This window comes from Pholcus phalangioides, unplaced genomic scaffold (genome assembly GCF_987345545.1).
Source record: "Pholcus phalangioides strain wild (caught in Gottingen) unplaced genomic scaffold, Ppha-v1.0 ptg000011l_1, whole genome shotgun sequence".
NCBI classification, from domain to species: Eukaryota; Metazoa; Arthropoda; class Arachnida; order Araneae; family Pholcidae; genus Pholcus; species Pholcus phalangioides.
In genome coordinates, this window is record NW_028301604.1 from 62,006,368 (window position 1) to 62,025,029 (window position 18,662).

An 18,662-nucleotide genomic window follows, 5' to 3' on the forward strand; every position below is an offset into this window, starting at 1 on the left:
AATCGTTTATTGATTATTTATTGTCTTATGAATAACTAAACTTCAACAAGACCTTGCTCTTAGCCCAAAAAAATTTATATATATATTTACCGATCCGCAATCTCTCTCTCACACATACACACAAAAAAAAAATTTTAAACCACTGATTTAGTAAACAGATTCGTGTTCCTTCTTTCATTTTAAAAAATAAATAAAAACATTGCAAGTAGAGTATTCTTATATGTATTAAAAATTAAAAACTTTAATTAATAACAGTAATTTTTTTGAGAAGGATATTTATTGTTATATTGTTTTCATTTGTGTATTTTTTGCAAAGCTCATTTTTTACTGCTTAATATTTCCCACCGTTTCATATGAGTGATAAAAATTTTGAATGCAAAAAAAAATTTGAAAATATATCGCGTTTTTTTTTCTAACATCCATCGTGTTTCTCTAATAAATTAATCAAAAAAATTATATAAAGATGATTGGAGCATTTTCTACGACCACACACACGGCAATTGAAATTTGGCGAATTTTGGCGTGGAAAAAATTAATGGTTGTTCTAGTTTTATCATCTCTAACCATCGCCAGCACTCACTTCATCTTGACCATTTGATTCTGTATAATGTTGTCAGTCAACAGTTTTTCGTGCTGTTGCAGGTTTTCAGAGATGGACGCGGTTATTTCAAAATAAACTTTATTACGCGCAGTTAGAGCGCGAGGATGAAAGCAACGTGTTCTCTAATCCTTTTATTGAGGAGTGTCAATTTCTACTGAGACGTTGTCCCATCGTGTATGGTAAAAAAGTGTGAATTTCCTCTCGGCAAGTCAAAAAAATGATGACCGGATTATGCTGAACAAGAATATTCACGTAAAAAGAAAATTCGAAGCTAAATGCAAATACAGGTGAAATTGCAAATGCGATTGGTATATGAATGATAAAGTTTGCGCGATATGATGTAATTTTTTATTGTTTTGCAAAAAGGAACTGTGGGACGTGTGAACGTCTTTTTTTATCAACGTTCCACGAAAGTAAAGCAACTTCTTTGTAACATGATCTGGTTGAGTAAGGTGTTCATCGTCATCTTACTGATATCTAACAATCTTAATGAATCATATGGTGAAAAAGATGGTGATCAATTGGAAAAACGTGATGGTTTGATACAAGAGGCAATGAAATCTTTTCTCGGTGTGAAAGATTCCCTAGAAGCACGGAACAATCCGAAACAGCTTCCCGATCCTCCGAGATACATGCTGGACCTTTATGACAGTTATAAAGCCGGACGAACATCAACTCAAGGCAATACGGTGAGGAGTATCTTATCCATGAAAGGTAAGCAACTAACGTGTCAGATTTCATTATATTCATCTTTTTAATTTGACTGTATCGTTGACAAATATTGGCGTTAATTAAAATTATTTTTTCCCCGTATAAAGTTTTTGATTCAGATTTTCCCATGCTAGAATTTGACATTTAAGTACTTATAGGACTGTTCATGTGAATCATAAAGTATAGATCGAATTCAAACTACAGTGAAATCTTAATATAACAATACAGTGCGAACCAAGAAAGAATATCGTTGTACAGGGATTATCGTTATATTGAGATGCAGTAGTTTAGCATTAGACTATAGGCTAGGGTCCGGCGCCAGGTCACTATGGCGACTAAAAAATCCTCATTGGTGCCTAAAACTTTTTTAATGTGGTTGCTAAATTAGAATAAATTTCTAAATTGGAGTCTTGGTTTTCTGATTTCAGTACGTTAAATCTTCTATCATGTGAAAAAGTAAATGAAAACAATATTTTTCGAGGACCGTTTTTCTTGAGCATGCTTGGCTCTTAAGACACCGGGCTGGTGCCTAAATATTTTTCGATTTGTCAAGCCCTACTAAAGGCATTTCCAAACAAGAATTGAAAAAATGTCATTAAAGAGGGATTTATCGTTACATCGAGCATCGTTGTAGTAACGTTTTGCTGTATTCACTCGAAACCTAAGATAATTTTTCGAATGAGACTGGAATGTTTATTTGCTAAATCGAGGGAAAATTGTTAAACCTGATTCTAAGCAAAAATAAATATGCACATAGGGACTTGAAAGAATTCGTTGAATCGGGGTTCGATTGTGTATATATAAAGTTGAATATGTGTATAGAAGATTCTCTATATAACGAATTGTTATGAGCGAATTTTTGCATGTAACAATTTTTACAGGAACGCTCATATTTACGTTCATTTATTCTATATTGGAAATTACCTCTCTATTACAATTTTTTTTAGTAAAACGAAGTGATGTTGTTGTATGGGGACTTGACTGCATTGTACATTTGGTTTTAAATGTAAAAATCTTGACTATAAAAAATAACAAATTTAATCAAGTCACGCATGAACAATAACTTTAACTGATAATTTGGATATGTTAATGCGATATATCTCAGCCACCTCGTTGGACATTTTACCTGTTGCGGCGTTGTATTTGTATTTGTATTTGTATTTGTATTTGTATTAATTGATCACACACTCCTAAAATTAGCACATTCTTTTTGTAAGATGAATGATGAATGCAAAAATGTATATTCCCGTCGATTGAGAACTTCGCTATGTAATTATACTTCTTAAGGCATAAAAAAGACAAAACTCAAGGAAATCAACCCAATCTATATCAATAAAATAACCTGTCCTGATTGACGCCGAGACAAAACCGCTAAAGCTATAAATATGAACTTTGGTAGGTAGTTTTACTTCATAACGTAGAGACTCACTAAGAAGGGATTTTTTAAATTTAAACTTCTGAGGGGTCATAAAAATATTTTGAAGTTCATTTGGAGAAATCATCGCTCAGCCGAAACCGCTGAACTGAAGCTATAAACATTAAATTCGGCCAGTGCTGTCGTTTTATAATGTAGAGACTCAAGAAGAATGAATTTTTTAAATTCAACCCCTAAAGAAGTCAAAGGGGGGAATTTTCAGATTACGAAATCTACGCGAGTGAAGCCGTTGGTAACAGCTAGTGAAAAATAAACGTCATTTGAAACCATGTTTTAGGGCAAAATGGGTTCTTTTAGTGAACTCCGTAGAGCCTATGACGGCCATACCATCAAAATTATACCAAAAACACTTTTGAAATCGCTAAATGCAATTCAGATACGATGCTCAATTGGCAGGAAATACAGAAGCTTTGAAAAAAGTTTGATCCACTGCATCAAACATTTGCATGACACAATAACAATAATAATAATAACTCTTTATTTGCATATGGGACCAGACCCATGCAAGGATTACGTTAAATTAAAAAACACGATTCATTAATATGCACATAATCATAGCACTTACACATAATAACAATTAAAAAAAAACAATCAAATATCAATATAAAAAATTCAAACACTTCACAACATCGTTAAAAAAACAATTATCCAATTTGATCTTCGGAAAAGTTGGGTATTTTTAAAATGAAATTTTGTCTGGTAGAATTGCGGAAAATACACGCTTTGAATTGGACGCAGAAAAAAAATAATTTCAAGCTATATGTAAGTCATAGCTTTATTACAGGGAACTGCTGTTTTTCGTATTTTTGCGTAAAAGAAATACATGAAATTAAATTTTTAAATTTTTAAATCATTAAATTTTTTCGATATTTATTTCATATTTTATTTAAAAAACCATCATGACAAAGTTTAATTTCCTTATTTTTCTGCATATAATCAGTGGATTATACGTTAAAAAACATTGGAATTTCTTAGTGCGGATTATATTTTGCAGCATTATTATCTGCAGCTTTTTTCTGAGAAGTTTGAGCGGAAATAAATATTTTCAAAATCGTTTTTTTAAATAATTCTTTAAAGATTTATAGATGCTATATAGAGAAGATTCCTGTAAAATACTCAATATCTTTTTCTACAAAAAATGCGACTAACAACCCTTTCCATTCCTTAGTATTTCAATATTAATGAATGAATATTTCCCATGTTGGTTATGCACCGCTGATGAATATAAGATATTTTTTTTCTAAAAAAGTAGTGAAATTGGCAGCTGCATATAATACGCTGCCGCGGACAATACGTAGGAAATTATGGTATGAAAAGACGCTTTCAAACCTCTAATAATGAAAATCTGTTGATAAATCTTTCGTTTCGGCTCGCATTTTTTGCATGTGACTCTATAAAACCTTATATATAGTCGAACATTGTTAATTCGAAGTCCAAAGTCACTGGAAAAATGTTCGAATTATCCAATTAATCTATCCCTGATCCGTAAACTGACTACAAATTGCAACTTAATCATCAACGTTCATAGAGGATAGTAATTATCAATTATTAAAATTTTATCATTACTTAGGAAACAGTTTTCCAAATTTTAGTAATTTATATAATTATAATATAGATAATTAATCTTAGCTGCTACATTTGTTCTGGAATCGGCATTACTGCAGAATTTCTTGACCATGCTCAAAGCCTGATTTACGGAAACAGAATTCATGATCATCAGTTACGAAACTGTTGCTCAAATTTTGCTTACCATTCTCATATTATCAAGGAAATATACTCTTTCGTTAACGTTTACGATTCTTACTTTCCGATACTTTCCATGCACTTAATGACGATAAAAAGATTCAGATTTTGAATGGTACACCTTGATCCATAAGTTGAACAACGTAATCGGTATCAAGTGATACACATTCTCGATGCATTCAAGCTGAACAATGTTAAAGTGGGCTTAAAATTATCAAAGAAAGAGTAGAGAAAAACAGATGTTTCAAACTATACTTGTTTTTGAAAATTTGTTGTTTAGCAAGTCAAATAAAACAAAGTCTGACTTCTTGCAGAATTTATCCAAACTAAATTTGTTCATACAAAAATCGGAATTTTTCCCCTCCAAAACTTCGAATTATAAAAAAGCATTTTGAATTAAAAAAGAAATTTTAACATTTAGTTAGATAGAAAACTGCTCATGAATGTTCGAATTCACGAAATTCGAATAAGTTACAATACTTATATATTTTATAATTCTACGAATAAATATTTGCCAATATATATTTATTTATGCGATCAAAATAAATCATTTAACTGCGAGAGATAAGGAATTAAATTCGTTATCAAGATGTCATTGAAACAGTCCACATGTACTCGAGGATATTATCACTCATATATACAGATGTTTTCTTTCTCTGTAGAAACTTTTGATAATTCATAAATTTATGCGACCCTTTGAACTATGGAAGCGATGTACTTGAAAGAACTTTATGAGTTGTTCGAGGAGAAAAACGTGTTATCAGAAATTTTATTGAATTTATTATCATTTTGAGTGATGTTTCGCAGATCGAGAATCAAGTAATGTTTTTCTTTTTTTTTTTACTTACTGGTCCGTTCTTTTAAATTTAACGGAGAAACATGGCTTTGAAGGTCATGCTCCATATTCACCCGATACCATCTCTACCAACCCCTTGCTGCTACTGTTGTGTTTCAAGACGTAGTTCGTTTTCTTTTCCTTTCTCTTCTTCATCTTCTTCTTATCCAAAAAAACTTCTTTTTTTGCTTTTTATTTATCTAGTGGAAAAAGATGCTAATCACGCCAAGTCTTGACTTTTTCTTTTACTTCATATATCTATGGCATTCTCCTTGTCTTTCTTCAATTATCGGCTTCTTCTTCTTCTTTTTAAGTAGCCTTCCACAACATCGGTTGAAGATCGTGTTTCTTTTTTTTTTTTTTTCTTTTTCCACCAATTCAAGGTTCAAAGTCTATGTGTACATCTTTTTGGACATGTTGCATCCGGAGATCGATATGATTTCTTACGTTATCAGCAATTCTAAAGGAATCGAACTCGTTGCATCCCATACTCTTGTATCTATAATCTAATCGGTGAAATCTTGCAATTCGATATGTTGAACAAATCATCATTGAAAGGAAACATCAAAGAGCTAATTTTCTCTGTGTGTTTAAACTTCTAATTATTACTCGATTGAAAAGACGCAGAAAAATCGCTCTCTTCCCACATAAATAACATATACATATTTACACATATTTACATACATATTAAATTTACATATTAAAATACATATTTATTCACATATTAAACATATTTACATATTCCACAAATATGCATGCTTCCTTATCATAGAGGAGACATGCCTTTCTTTATAATTCCTCCAAGAAAGGCATGAGTACTTCTAGATTTACGTAGAAGGCATACGTACGTGGGAACTGCGCATACCACTAGATTAATATAGGAAACTTTCATGCTTCTAGGAAATGTGGAAAAGTGAACACTTCTATGAATGCATAGAAAACATGCATATGCCTAGGAGTACGTGAGAATCTGGCGTCTCCCCAAAAATGCGTGGGAGGTGTACTAACTCCTATAAATGAATAGAAATTTTGCACATTCCCTTGTGTACTGAGCCATAACTAATGTGTTTTGCGTCATTTTTTTTATCACTTTACTCCTTTTTTCCACAATTGATGATTATTTTCCGTGTATTCCCTGCGTGGCCCATCACGTACTTCTGTGGAAGTCACAGGTTTATTAACCACTGTTCTAACCACAGCTTTAGCCTTCAGCGTATTAAAAGTAGTCAGTGAAGTATATCTCTGAGCATAAAATGGAATTAAAATTCTGAAGCACATCGTCTGAATCTCATTATGGATTCTTGACACCGAATAAAAAATTCGAGTAATTGCAAATCATACATTATTCATTGAAATAAAAACTTCTGGAAAATTGTCCTATTACTCAAGAGTTATCTCATATTGATGTGGTTTGGGTGTCATCATCAACTTCAGCTATGTTTTTCATATTTGAAGCAATTATTATATGGCAATTGCATTTCGCAGATGCAAAGCAATAAGGCAACTTATTTGAGCTATGTAATTTATAATAAAAATAAAGCATGGATTTAACTTGTCATGCGTCTCCCGAACAAAACTTAAGTCAAGTATAAGAGGAAAATAAGAAAACATTTTCTTTTAGTTTATTCTGATATACTTCCAAAATTCAATCATTACAAGATATTTCCCTCTTCCAATTTTCTTAATATCTTTTAATTGAAATGAACCTTTTCTGCCTATTTTTTATTAACGTGACCGTTCTAGTTCTGTTTCATACCTCGTACTCATTCCTTTACTGAATTTCTAACTAATCGGTAAATGCCAAAACATGTTGTGTGTATATGCGTCGCACTAACGTATTTATGTTGTCAGAGTTGTGCTTTTGTTTCGTGTCCATACTTGTGTGCTGCCATCTGTTTCCGCTATTTTGAACTGAAGGTGGTAAATGCTTGAATTTTTGTGCTATGTAAGCTTCGTGTTGAAGGTCTGCCTGCTCTCTGTGGAGAGACTTTTTCAAATGGGAGACCAACTCACACACACACACACATTCGCACCTCGAAGTTTGAAAACCACAGGAAACCAACTTCAGCCGACCACCACTGTGCCGCCAACGGGGTTCGAACCTGGATCCTCATAATGAGACTCCAGCACGATGCCCACACGACCGCACAGCGGATTCATACTGAAAAATAAATCTTAAATAATACAATCTGAATAAGAAATCTTAAATCGTAAGGGAATCTCCTACCTTTTAAAATGGTAAAAAACTTTCTTATGTAGAAATATTATGAAAAATATTATTTCCCATTGATTTATTTCAAATTTTTACCACATATATTTGATTGTGTGTGGTATCCTATACCAGCGCAAAGTTTTACATATCTCTAGTACTAAATTTTTTACTAATTAAAAAAACATTAAAAACAACTTGCACGCATGATAAAATAACATGACATCAATGAAATTGAATAAAAATGGATTCGAAATAAAGCAAACTGTTCAGTTCATAGAATGACGAAAAAGATTTGAGATCCATTCATAAAAATACTTGGGTTATAATTTTTTTTTAACTTCAAATTTTTTTAAATTTAAAATTTCATTTTGAATAAGATTGAGTCGATAAAATCTCAATCTTTTTCATCATTTTATGAATTGAACAAGTTTCTTTATTTTGAATCATTTTTTTATTCAATTACATTGATTTCGTGCTATTTTACCATGCGCACAAGCTGTTTTTAATGCTTTTTTTTATTTGTAAAAAGAATTAAGTGTTTAAGATATTGAAATTTTGTTCTAACATAGAATTTTGATAGCATATGCAACCAAATATATGTGGTAAAAATTTAAAATAAATCAATGAATAAATTATATTTTTAATAATATTTCTCTACATCTCTACATAAGAAAGTTTTTTACCATGTTGTGAGAGGTACGAGACTCCCTTAAATAAATCTCTCCTCTCTCTCTGCTTCAAACTGAAAAATAAATCTTAATTCTATTTCGAATACGTTTTTCTGAATGACGAGACGATCATTTCTTTTCAGTACGCTTACATTCAATGGCATCTTTTCTGATTGGTCATTTGGTTAGATACAGGATATGCGCTAGTAAATAAAATATCTTAAAAAGAATATAAAAAGAAATACATTTACGAATTATCTGTGAGAAAGGACTATATCGTTTGAAACTGTTGATTATGGTGGAATAGCGCACCGTTTCTGCGAACCCGTAAGTGATTCTGTAGTCATTTAACAGCGACCTACATTCCTGGACAGGTTGAACAGGCATTATACAGACAAACCTCCACTACTATCAATGTCATTTCACCATCAATTACGTGCACGTACGATTGCTGCCATGGATGTACCTCGCTGTCCGGGGGCATCATCTTTTTCTTCTTGTTGTAGTGCATTTACTGGCAAGGTCGTTTTGAAGGTAACTCATCTTTAGCTTCTTTTGCTTCCTTAACCATATATTTTGTGCGTGACCTCCTCCCCTTCCCCTCCCCTCTATGCGGTGACTTTTATTACTGCAAAACCCATCATTTCCCGGTAATGCGATTTTCAAATAATGCATTTTATGGAACTTATCTAATTCTGATTTGTTGCAAGTTTAAGTTAAGCCGTAAACAGGCATCCTCAGATTTGACGTCATATGACATAAAATCCGGTAAAAGCATCTACTTGAGTTGGACATAGTTTCTGAAAATAATAACGTTGAAAGACATTGATAAGATTGAAATATGCTTAATTCAACTTAAACTTTTAATGAAATAAAGGACAAAAATATTTATTGAAAGTTATTCCTAATAGAACGAATGAATAAATCCACACAAAGGCGTATAGGCAAATTTATTATGTCAGGAGGCTACTGTACATATAAAAAAATGTCTCCTGCCCTACTTTAGAATAGGCAGAGAAACTAAATCTATAATTTCAAAGAAGGGTTTTTCTTGTATACATGTTACAATAATTGTGAGAAAGCGGGGATTATTCATAATCACAAATTTTCTCGGTTAGTTTGATAAATTCCCCTTCATTTAACTTCGCTTATGCACAATATCTGGATAAAGTTTGTATTATAAATATGAGAAATCATGTGGAAATATCACTTAAATTCAACTACTTATCAAATTCTCTAATACGTGATGGATGCACTACACATATTTTGCCATAAAAATTGAATTAAATGAAAGTAAGTGATATAAGGATAAATTAGTCTTATAATAGAAAGATATAGATGTCTTTTTTCTCAGCCCAAGATATCAAGGAAACATTTTATTTTCTGGATATTATGATGAGGTGAACTCGGAAAGAAAAGTCATCTTATCTCCGCCGGGACTCGAACCCAATCCCTCTTGCATACCGGGCAAGCATGCTAACATCTGCACCACTGGAGACACGACCCTGCCTTCCATATTTCACGCACTGTGGCGTGAGGCACTGAAGTAGAGACTAGTAGCCTCTCAACTTCAGGAATTGGCCTCCAGGTGGGACGGTTTAGAAAAAGATAAATGGCTTTCTAAACCGTCCCACCTGGAGGCCAATTCCTGAAGTTGAGAGGCTACTAGTCTCTACTTCAGTGCCTCACGCCACAGTGCGTGAAATAAGGAAGGCAGGGTCGTGTCTCCAGTGGTGCAGATGGTAGCATGCTAGCCCGGTATGCAAGAGGGCCTGGGTTCGAGTCCCGGCGGAGACAAGATGACTTTTCTTTCCGAGTTCACCTCAGCATAATACCCATAAAATAAAATGTTTCCTTGATAGTCTTGTAATGTTAGCTTTTTCACATTCATCAACATTTTTAAACATAACATCACCGATCGAATCCTGAACTAAAGTTTAAGCAAAATATCCGTTAAATCTAAGAAATTCGTTGACGATTGATCACATATTTACCAATACGAGCTAGGAATTATACATAATCACTGGTAAATGTGATAAATTCGCAAAATTTATCAAATTCACCAAAAGGGTCGGTGATTAAACATAATAACCAGCAATTATGTATAATCATCGGATTTAGCATATTTACCGTAACATACATAATGTTTATAATACAAAATGGTATTTCGCTGTGGGTCACTTCTAGGCCTCTCAGGAAGGTTTCATATTGTCAAAAATCCCACCATTATGCCTTACACTAGTGGTGCGCAAACCGTGGGTTGCGACCCCCTGCGGGGTCACGTCAATGAACTAGGGGGTCTCGCGAGAGATTTTCCAAAACAAAAACTTCCAAATAAGAAATTCATTTTTATTTAAAAATATATCAAAACTAAAGCATGCCGTCATTCAGCTGAGCTAATTACCATGTATCATACAATGTAATTTCATCAAATAATTCTACTTGCACAATAATCAATATATCGGATCTGTCATGCCAGAATTACGAATGTGCAATGTCCTTGCAAAGAAAGAACGTGGGAATGTTTACTCTACCCATGTTACTTACTCTATGGAAGTTATTTTTCTAAAATGTTTCGTAATGTATGATTCACTAGGAATACACATTCACGTTTCAGGCACAACTTAGCAAAACAAAGTATCCAAACAGCTCATTAAAAAAAAGGAAAATTTGTACATTCGTTCTTCTGGTTCTTCTGGCATGCAGTGGACGATATCAAGTTGGTACTTTTACAGGGTGACTTGGAGAGAATCACCGGATTTCAAAATTGTCTATTTCTTAAAAATTAAAAACACAGAATATAGAATGATAAGTAATATATATATGAATATACGGGGGAAAATGAAATGTATCTACGTTTTATGAACAATTTTTATTAATGGTCGATTTCAAATATAGAATCTTTGTGAAATCGGATAATTCTTAATCAACCTGTATACGAAAATCTAGGACCATACACCTCGCTACACTTCCATCTTGCATAAGGAATACTGAGTACATCAAAAAGCAAAGTAAATATTTATGATATTAAAAAAAATTGAATATCTTTGGAAGTCAATATCGCCTAATTAAAACCAAAACAAGCTTTCCACAAACTGCTTACGGGATAGCACATTTACTGGCAAAAAATCGGAATGTCCCGGAGGGTTCGCCGATAAATTGTTTGGTCAAAAAGGGGGTCGCGCTTCAAACAGTTTGCGCACCACTGCCCTACACCATAGTTTCCCAAACTTTTTGTTCCATCGCCCCCCTTCTTCAGAAATTTTTTTTCTGTCATCGTCCACCCCCGACTCCAGCGAACCCATAGGGTCCTATGCTATACTCATGGATTCTATCGTCCTCCCCCGGACCGTTCCATCTCCCTTAGGTGGCAATATTGCCCACTTTGGGAAACACTGTCCTACACCCTGAAGCCGCGCTGCGAGTCAAGAATTTTTGCCGCTTCCCAGCGAACTTTCAGCGGACTCCCATATTGATTTGAACCGAATTTAGAGAGAGAGAGAGAGAGAGAGAGATAGCGTGCAAATTTAAAAATAAAAATTTCAGTATTTTTGGGACTTTCGGATTTGAACTCCGTCAGACTCTTTCTTCGAGTAGGGGGGACACATCCCATTACTATCTATGCTAAACACAGCACCTGGAAATCTTCGATTGTTCCATAATGCGAAAACAGTTTCCTTCGCACACACTATTTCTCTTCTCATTTTCTTCTTCCAGATACATTTCTTCTTTCCTTTCTCTGTCATTTAAATTCTTCTTTACTTCACAAACGTCATCATAATATATTTCAGATATTTCAGGAAAATAATTGATTATAGGTTACTTGAAGCAATTTGTTTTCAATCGAAGTAACTAATTTTTTAGCTATACCAACAAACTGTTCAAAACTTTAATTTTTTATAGTATTTAAAATTTTCCTAGTAGCATGAATATATTGTCCTTATAATTAGGAACATTTATCAAGTACAATATACTGTTATCTTGAAGGACACATCAGTGTATAATAAAATGCAGAAAAACGGCGAAACATGACAATGTATTGAGAAACATAGTACGGAGAACAGAAACAGAGAAAGGGAGTTAGGTATAAACATTGTGTCCTTTGGATACAGATAGTCCTAACTCACAATACTGTGTAATCCACAAAGTGAAAGGCAGCGTTACATACCCTTTTCCACGAAATGGATATGTAACACTTAGAAAATCCAAAATATTTGAATTTGATTTTCAAAAATAATATTGTTTCTTAAATACTAAAACCGTAAGTTGTTTCATTTTGGATGCCTTTAATGATGATCTTTTTTTAAACCAACTTATGCGTTTTTTTCTCAGTCAAAAAATTTTTTGAAAATTTTTCTAATCTTCGATACAATTTTTGTGGTAAGCGTGCATCATCAACTCTGGGACAAAGCGAAAATAAAATGATGCACTTTCTAGCTCATTATTCTACTACACACTTTTCAACTGCAACTATATCCCTTATTTTCTTTAGTTTTTTATATATTATGAACATAAGTTACATGACTTATTTAGTAGAACTTATACCTGATTAAAAATGCATATCTATCATTACATAGAAAATTCGAAATCGTGTTTATAAAATTTAGTATTTATTGACTATCAAAATTAATTTATGCGTTTTACAAGATTTAAATACGTACGTATTGGATCAGAGAGGACTTTCTTACCAATAAAAATCAATGTTAAAAATTATGAAAACATTGGATATGGGTTTTCAAGGGCATAAATGCATTTTATACGTTATTTAAAACGTTCGCACTTTGATACACACCTCTTCTCAATCTGGAAAATGTTATAGCAATATATATCAGATACTTTTCTAACTGAATTATTCTATTATTCAAAGGGCGTACAAAGAGTTTATTTCTCTAAGTTTTAATTATTTACTGAATGAATTGTGTATATTCTTTTTCCAAAGTACCAGCGAATAGAGAAATAAAAAAGTGCAAAATAAGAAATAATCCGCTTGAAAGCACATCAACATAATTATGTTATAGTTGTTTTTGAATACTCATCAGTCTAAAACGGTTCTTTTTTTTATAGGTTGAAAACCATTTTGTTTTGCATTTTCTTTCATGATAAACTCGTTTATACGAAAATACACAAAACTACTTTGACTAAGGAATCTTTCATGATTTCGTTTATATTCCTGAAGAGAACACCGACAATAAAAACTTCCGCTTAAAAGATAGTTTTAACGTGTTGAATCCGTGTCAGTGGTTAATTAACTGTCAACAAAATTTTATCACGTGGCAACATTTTGGGAAAAAATTAAAAAAAAATCTACATGCTTCTCTAATTTCCCCCTTTCAATAATTTTAATGTTCTTCTTTCGATGTCTTTAAACTTCTAATGGCCTGATTAACTTAATGTTTCGAATAACACATACGTGCAACATTTTAACGGTGAAGGAAAAATTATTAGTGGTTTTTCGCATTAGTTACGTGTTTATAAATGTTCGGAAAGATTTAGAAAATTTCTATGTGAAAGCTTATGGACGTGACGTTTGCAAAGAATCGTACTGTTCATTTGGTCTTTATATTGTAACCTTGCATTTTTATCGTCTACCTTTCAAATAGTTTTTAAGGTATACGTTAAAGTACGCGAGTGAATATATTCTATGTCGGTAAAAAAGAGATATGCTCATTGATAAGCAGCATCGAATAATGTTCGACAAAAACACTTTTAGGAATTTAAATGAATATACTATGGGGCCATTCAAGTATTACGTAAGCAGATTTTCAGCCATTTTTGACCCCCTACCCCTTGTCAGCAAAAGTCAGCAAAACACTGACCCCCCTCCCGCCTGTCAGCAAAATTTCGTCAGCAGCTTAGAATATTTCATATCTTCAAAAAGGGGTGGTTGATGACTTAAGCAACCTTCAAACCCCCCCCCTCCCCCCTCGATGCTGACGTAATACTTGAATGACCCCTATGGAAAAAAGAAAAGAACTAATTGCATTCTAACGTGTTTTGATTTTAACTTAATGTATGTACGCATTTTTTCTCTCTCTCAGTAAATTAGTAATGATTGAATGTCGTTCAAAATATGAAAAAAAAGCAAAAACAAAACTTTTTCAATTTTTTTCAAGGAAGAGTCAAAGGTGTTGACATGCTCGTCTTCAACTTGACCGGTGTGCAAGCTGATGAACAAATCTTGGAAGGAAGACTTCACCTCTTCAGAAGACGGAAACCACGGGTGCATAAGAAAAGAGAAACGGCAAACTATAGGCTGCGAGTTATGGACTTGAGATCAACAAATAATCAACAAGTAATAGAAATGAGCAGTAAACAAGGATGGCAATCATACGACGTAACAGATATGGTCATCAAATGCCGAACGACAAAACAAAATGGAGACTACCTGCTCGGAGTCAGCACCGAAAACCAACGCCTTAGCGGAAAATATCGAGCAACCTCTTTCAAGAAAGTTCTTCGTCTAAGCTCTCAACCCTTTCTAATTATATTTTCAGAAGACAGGAACAACAGAACGAATGTCAAGGACCAAACAGACAAGGACACATTGAGTGTCATAGAAGATCTACTTAAGCAAGTACGTAACGACAGTGGCCAAAGAAACTTGTCTTTAACAGTCAAAGATGTGCTCACAGAAAGGAAGAAGAGATCTATTTTCGAAAATTACAGCGTGAGAAATTTATTGCCTGGACACACACAGTCAAACACCAAGTTCATTTTGCATGACTTTCTCTCAAACGGTGATGAAACAAGGCGAGGTGAAGAAATAACGAGGTATCCCACGTCATTAACACGGCAAAACACGAATGATTCTAAGTGGATGGGAAATATAGCATCCGATAACGAATATGATCCTATGTTAGCAGGTAGCAATGGTCGATCTTACAAGCGGTATTATGGATTAGAAATGAAACATAAAAAGAAGAGTAGGCGTCAGCGCAGGTCACTGACTTCAAACGATGTACCTTATGATACAAATGACTCCGATAAACTTTCCGAAAAAGAGAAAGTTTTAGAAAAGTATTCGCGCAAAATCGATCCAAATATAATTCCTCTGCCTCGAAGTATGGAGGCTGGTAATATGTTTAGTTGGCGTCGCAGGAAACGAAAGCGCAAAAATCGCAAATTGCCTTTTTGGTGGTTACAGCACGAAGGTAGGCACATCAAGCACAACAAGGATCGTGTTTGCCAGCGCAAAAAGCTGGTTGTAGACTTTGCCAGTATCGGTTGGAGTGATTGGGTGATATCGCCGAATGCTTTCGAATCGTATTATTGTGCAGGAAGATGCTCATTCCCTCTGATAAAGGTAAGTGTTCTCATTGCGTTACTCGGCATTATTGGTTCTTCATGTGCTATCATGATTGGAGAGTGTTAGACAAGTCTATTGTATCTCAACTAGATTTGATATAAATACTCCCGGAAGAGGGTTGTTCTGATTCTTAGGAACTACAAATACACATACTCGAAAAATTGCTATGAGGAGTTGATGGAAATCGCATGTTCGGCGGAAAAAATTAGATTATTAACTATTCACCACTGCGAATTGTTCAACTGTTTCTTCAAGTCCATTCCACTTTACAGAATTCTTCCAATATTACCATTTAGTCTGAATTTATTCATACATAATATTGTAGTCTTCCTTACATCTAACCAGTTATAACATCAGTTTACTGAGATTCATCATTGCTGTTTCTTGAATGAGTGTTTGCACATTATGAGGTTGCTGGACTGTCTCTACTGTTCGAGAAATTTCTAACACATTTCTTTCGGAAATCGAAACCCAAAGTTTAAAGTTAGTGGTAGATTAAACTTATCTTTTGCACTACAAAAAAAATTTAAGCAAACAATTGGTGGTCAAAAAAATACTTTTAAATACAAGAATAATCATTTTAAAAGGCAGTTAACATGCATAATTCACTGTCAAGAAGTACGTAATACGAATTTAAAGCCGCACTCTCTTTGGAGAATGACTGCAAATTATAATTGAAAACTTCCAAAAATGTTTCGAGTTAAACAAGAAATCAAGAAGTGTAGTATATAAACGTATTAAAATATAAATATTATATATTATATTCCTAAAGTTGTGTGCAGTACAGTTTTTGTTTTTCGTTTTTTTTCATGAAACTTTTCTACCAAAACAATAAATCCATTCCAGAAATCTCTCGATATATTCATATATTCACGCAATTGATTTTTTGTTTTTCGCTTTAATAACGAATGTGATATAGTTATGATTTTTCATCTCGTATAATCGTAGTCATATATGATTATGTCAATCAATAATAGTTTGATTAACCTTTTCTTTTACAGAATGGTAGACCATCGAATCATGCAACAATTCAAAGTCTCGTCCATGCCATGAATCGAGAATTTCACGTACCAGCTCCATGCTGTGTTCCATCGTCCACAAGTTCATTGACACTTCTATATTTCGACGAAAACAGAAACGTCGTTCTAAAGAACTATCCTGATATGGTCGTAGAAAGTTGTGCATGTAGGTGAAAAACCACTGTGGTCTTATTCGTATGATCATCATCATTACTGCTTCGTTCATTTTCACATAGTGATTTGCAGCCGGTGCCTGCGAATAAATAACTTATGAAAAACGATCAAAACGCTAGATTAAGATTCGAAACTCGATCGAGAGATAAATACAGCTATGCAGTTGTCTACAAAATCATTTGAATTCGGTATGTTCTATCACAATTTTTTTTCATAGAGACGATGCTTCATTCATTTTCACCTCTCTTCGTTTTATGTACATAAATTACACACATTAAAGCGTTTTTTTCTTTTTCTTCAAGGAATTTAGATTTTTTTTTCCATAGTACTTTATAACCAAGTGTTCCACGTTAAAAAATGGGTTCATTGCAAAAAGATGTAACAAACATGTAAACCAGTGACACGTGTGTGGTACGGTATTTCCAAAGTTTTTCGTGATGAATATTTCCATCAAATAAGATTAGAAACTAGGTTCACCGTATAACAAACGGGTTTGTAATCATGACAGAATTCAATGTCGATTGACTTTTTAAGAACGAATTTAGTTGTGAAATTTTGGATAACAAAATTGAAGTCGGGTAAATTCATTATATGATTGTGCCACTGTAACGAAGAGCTATTTCCTCTGCTAAATGCATCTCATATTTCGGTCGGCAGAAAAAAAAGTTTCTTAAATCACCCTCTTCTTGCTACAATGAAAACTCGTAGAGATATTGATTACTTGAAATTTTTGTTTTTTGCCACTCATTGAATGGTTAACATGACCAGTCTCAAAATCACGACTGGCCCACTACAACAAGAGAAGCAACATGACCAGTCGAGAAATCCAAACTGAAGTACGGCTGTTACTCCTCTGAGAACTCGCCAAGCACTCTGTGTCTAAAGCAATGCTTCTCAACCGGTGCTCCGCGGAGCCCTTGGGGCTCCTTGTGCACTCTCCAGGGCCTCCGCGGCCGCTCCAGGAAAATAAAATAAAAAAGTAAAATTAAAAAAAACAATTATAAATATTTTTAAATAGTAAAAATAAATCAGTAACTTAGTAACTTTGATGAATAATTAAAAATTTAGCCTACGGAGCTCCGCCACATAGAATTTTTTTACTTAAAAGGACTCCGAGCGCGCGAGTCAAAAAAGGCTGAGGACCGCTGGTCTAAAGGAACAAAAGAAGTCACCAAATTTAAAAAGAAATACGATAACATGGTTGGGATAAATCGAGAAGCTATCCATACTTGGAATAAGACAACCATAAATATATCTTATGGGTATTGTATCATGTATATATATTGTTTCTGGTTTTTAATTGCATTTTTAATTGGGTTGCTGCATTTTAGAAATATATGAAATCAATATGTGTTATGGAGATCTTTTTCTCAGCCACCGCGTTGGGTATTTTGCCTGTTGCGGCCTTGTATTTGTATAAAAGAATACAAAGTTAGATGTGAAAAATGACAAAAATCAAGAATATCAACTATTTATACCGTGACAAATATTCTTTAAAATTTATGGGGTAAATTTCTTTCGGTGTGATAGAAAAAGACGCAAATTTTACTTTGGGTCTTTAACCAATAAAAATTTATTTTTAATAGAGGCCGTATAAAATATTTCAATTCTTAAAAAAAAATTTCTTCCAATTATCATTCTACGTTAGTGACACCAACAAAGCTCAATTTCCTTCTTTATTGATTATTCTTAACATTCTGATTTAATTAATGAACTACGAAATTTATATTTAGGATTTTTTTTATAAATTTATATTTAGGATTTTTTTATAAATTTATATTTAGGATTTTTTTTATAAATTTATATTTGGATATTTATCGTATTTCTATGAAACTATGTACTCTTAAGCATTGACATTGTAATAATTCATTTATCCTTGCGTAAACACGCATATACTGCGAAGTTTTAAATGACTACAGCACCGTGATCTTTTTAGTGAACCATTAATTTAAAATGAT

The 18,662-nt window shown here is 33.4% G+C and overlaps 1 protein-coding gene across 1 annotated transcript; it reads left to right on the top strand.

The window, feature by feature from the left end:
* Positions 1–589: 589 nt before the first annotated feature.
* On the top strand, positions 590–17,005 carry LOC149080674 (bone morphogenetic protein 3-like). The gene is made up of 3 exons (XM_089239867.1): positions 590–1,315; positions 14,319–15,508; positions 16,513–17,005. The coding sequence occupies exons 1-3, from the start codon at positions 1,036–1,038 to the stop codon at positions 16,702–16,704; spliced, it is 1,662 nt and encodes a 553-aa protein (XP_089095993.1). The 5' UTR covers positions 590–1,035; the 3' UTR covers positions 16,705–17,005.
* The last annotated feature ends 1,657 nt before the right edge of the window (positions 17,006–18,662 follow it).

Bases quoted from the DNA above. Each gene is read 5' to 3' on its own strand.
- LOC149080674 (XM_089239867.1), top strand. From the start codon at position 1,036: ATGATCTGGTTGAGTAAGGTGTTCATCGTCATCTTACTGATATCTAAC. The intron at 1,316-14,318 runs GTAAGCAACTAA...ATTTTTTTCAAG, and splicing joins GAGTATCTTATCCATGAAAG to GAAGAGTCAAAGGTGTTGAC. The intron at 15,509-16,512 runs GTAAGTGTTCTC...TTTCTTTTACAG, and splicing joins GCTCATTCCCTCTGATAAAG to AATGGTAGACCATCGAATCA.